Consider the following 3,526-nt stretch of genomic DNA (forward strand, 5'->3'; position numbering starts at 1 on the left):
AAAATAAATAAATAAATAAATAAATAAATAAATAAATAAATAAATAAATCAATCAATCAATCAATCAATCAATCAATCAATCAATCAATCTGAATTTTAGCTATGTCATTTCGCCTTCCAGGCCGCCAGGGGGCAGAAGCGCTTCTGTCACGATGATGAAGACGGAGCGACGGAAGCTCACAGGGACAGTTTTATAACAACAATAAAAAATGGCGGAGCTTTAACGAGACGGAACTTTCGGTTATGTTTTACTCTGTCATAAATGAATTCACGGTGATCTCTGGTGGAGCAGCATGGACCCGTCCGATGCTGCGGTCCCCGCGCCGGAACAAAGCCCGAAACCCGAGCTCTCTGCCGCGATGCGGGCTAAAATCGAGAGAAACCGTCAGCGGGCGCTGATGCTCCGGCAGGCGCGACTAGCGAGCCGGCCTTTGTCCGCAGTGGAGGGCGCAACTTCGGCCAAAGTTTCCAAGACCATCGACTCCGGTGCTGGGTTCTTCATCGAGGAGGAAGAGTACGGAGGGACCGAGCAAAAAGCCAATAAGGTGGTTCATCAGCCAGGTGTGTGTGTCTGTACTTTCACTTTGTCGCTTGAAAAGTGTGTTAACATCGCTGAGTTTGAGTTGTGTGTTTTGTTGTCAGCCCCGGTGATAGAACCAGAGTACCTGCTGTGTGACGACTGTCAGAAACCCTTCATGGACTCATTCCTCAGCAACAGCTTTGATTTACCCGTCTGTGACAAATGCAGGTACAAACAGAGAAACACAAGTGTTTTCTGATGTTTTCATTACCAAGCTGAAGTTGGTTTCTGATTGCAGCTTCGGGAAATGACTAAAGGGCCCTTACAACTAATTTTTTATTACCTTGAGCGATTTTAAGCTGTTCTACCTTAAAAACTAAAATACTTAGAACATCCAAACCTGGACTAGATTCTTCTACACTAAAAACAGAATATTCAATCCTTGTTTATTAATCTCAGAAACATAATTGCATAGTTAAATTTTAGTAAACTTACATTCAGTATGAGAAAAAATAAATAAATTAGCATTGAAAACGTAAATGATCAAAAACTAATGCAGAGATTTTAATGAAATTCTCTGAGAGTAATCACTGGATGTTCATCTGTAATGTTTTGGAATCAGCTGTATTTTACCACAGATAATCAACATTAACCAGCACAAAAAAATCACTAACGCTTTAAAATATTTGCAGATATTGAGCTATGGATTTAGCTGAGAGTCATCGTTTGACCACACTTCTTAACAAGATCACACAAAACATCATTCACACAGTTTGACCGAAACAATTATAACTCTACTTTCTCGGCACAAGAAATTTTAGCTCAATTCTCCGTGTTGAAATGCAGCAGGGAAAATGCATTCTTTTAATAAATGCTTGTTTTTTAATTACAGAATAAATTCATCTAAATTCATCTAATCTGTCTGTCTTGTTGCCTCAGTGCTATATCTTGTTCAGCCGCCGTGTAGAAACAAACTTGTATTTGATCGTAAGAACTGAACGTGGAGAAATGTGTCTCATTTTTCCAGAGACAACGAGGAGAAGCACAAGCTGATCTCCAGGACGGAGGCCAAGCAGCGCTACCTGCTGAAGGACTGCGACCTGGACAAGCGAGAGCCTCCTCTCAGGTTCATATTGAGGAAGAACCCCCATAACTCCTGCTGGGGGGACATGAAGCTCTACCTCCAGCTGCAGGTGCACAACCTGTCACACATTCTCTCAGGAGGTCAAATATTTCTGCTCCTGTGCTTAAATATTGTCCTGTGCTGCATAAACCTGAAACAAACAAGACTGCACATTGTGATCTTAAATTCTTTGGAATGTCATTTACAAATAGTTTTTTTTTTTCATTGGCACAAGTTAACTAATGCAAGCAAAACATATTTGCAGTAGGGCTGCAACTAACGATTATTTTAATAATCGATTAATCTGTTGGTTATTTTTTTGATTAATCGACCAAATAATTAAAACACTTAGTTACATAAATATAAGTAGATATAAATAAATTCCTGTATAAATTAGGGATGCAAGTTATCAATTAATGTGAAGTTGTCTGAAGTTGATTTATCTAATTGACTAACGATTAACTGATAAGCAGCCATTTTATCAAAACCAGAGTTTTCTATAGAATCAAGAGAGTCTTTTCATAAAATGAAGGATTTTTTTTAATAATACGTTAAATTTAAAAAAGAAGCGCATTATAAATATTTTCACAATTGATTTTGCCAGCCATATTAAACACTGACTTGAAAAAAAAAGTGGATTTCTCATACATTAATAAACTTGGTTATAGCTATAAAACATAACAAAACAGAATTTTTTTATTCAATGACTCGTCTCATTTCGCTGCACTCTTTGCTTCACTATTGAACTCTGTGGAAGCTCAGCGTCCGTACTGTTTAAAGCACTGTGAAGCTGTGGGAATGAGTGAGAGGAAAGAAACATGATTACCAGTTATAAGAAGCTGATTCTGAACAAAACTTGAGTGTGTTGTAGTGCTTATTTATGGTTATGGTGAGTGGGGATGGATATAAAATCCATATGAGCGGAGGCCTCCTAAGTGAGCCCATTGATCTCCCCAAAAAGACACTGGTCTTCATTCGAACCTTCTCGTCCCTTGGATGAAGGACACAAGGTTAGAAACACTCAGTGTTCTGAGCTTCTCAGGATCCATAAAGGGGTCCCCAAGAATTATTTTCCTTTGACCACTCAGAGCCAAACAGTGGCCTAAGTAGTGCAAAGAGGTCTCTAATTCAATGCCACAGGCATCACACAGACCATTGTCCTGGAGTCCCATCACCATTTTGTGGCAGTTGAGCAGATTGCGCCCAGTTAGGACTCCAACCAGTGTACTTAGAGTTTTCCTTGACAGGGAGATGAGAGCTTTCCCAAACCTTAGATTTGGGCCGTTAATCAGTTCCCATGCCTGTCTACAGTCTGTCAAATCCCTCCAGCGGATTGAGTGTTGACATCTAATCCAGGCCTGAAGGGTCCCACAGACTGTTGTTGAGGTACCTACAGCAGGCCTGTTAGCTTTAGCGTTAGCCCCGACGCTATCACCATGTAAATGTATTAACTCAGCGCTACACATTCTCTCATCATTGAGGTCCTCCATCCACATGACAGAGAGGGGAACACAAAAATGACTCAGACTGTAACTGAAGATATAGATGGAGGGCCTCAGTTTAGCTTGTTTGTCGCGCTAGCGCCGAGCTAATACATATAAGGCAATATAGCATGAGGGCTATCGTGCAGGCTAACAGGCTAAGCTGAGGTTCTTCTTACATGAAGCAGCTCTGTTGTCCTCCATCCATATTTTCAGTTACAGGCTGAGTCATTTCTACTTTCTCCTCTCTGTCAACGCTCTCTGGTTTCATTTAAAAGAATCAATCATCAGATATTGTCCAAGATTAACCTTCAGGGTGGATATAGCTCACTCATATCGATGACCTATCCACGTCATCATTTACCCAGAATGCTTTGCGTGTAAATGAAATGGCTCCATCTG

General features: G+C 40.4%; 1 protein-coding gene across 1 annotated transcript in view; it reads left to right on the plus strand.

Moving 5' to 3' along the window:
* The first annotated feature begins 193 nt into the window (after positions 1–193).
* The window catches only part of xpa (xeroderma pigmentosum, complementation group A), a 6,427-nt gene continuing 3,094 nt past the window's right edge, over positions 194–3,526 (plus strand). Inside the window, exons 1-3 of the mRNA XM_014023489.1 lie at positions 194–561; positions 643–748; positions 1,548–1,713. Coding sequence (XP_013878943.1) covers positions 294–561; positions 643–748; positions 1,548–1,713 — 540 coding nt within the window. The 5' untranslated portion in view covers positions 194–293. The remainder of the gene's footprint in view (positions 562–642; positions 749–1,547; positions 1,714–3,526) is intronic.

Source organism: Austrofundulus limnaeus, unplaced genomic scaffold, assembly GCF_001266775.1.
Source record: "Austrofundulus limnaeus strain Quisiro unplaced genomic scaffold, Austrofundulus_limnaeus-1.0 Scaffold372, whole genome shotgun sequence".
Taxonomy (NCBI): domain Eukaryota; kingdom Metazoa; phylum Chordata; class Actinopteri; order Cyprinodontiformes; family Rivulidae; genus Austrofundulus; species Austrofundulus limnaeus.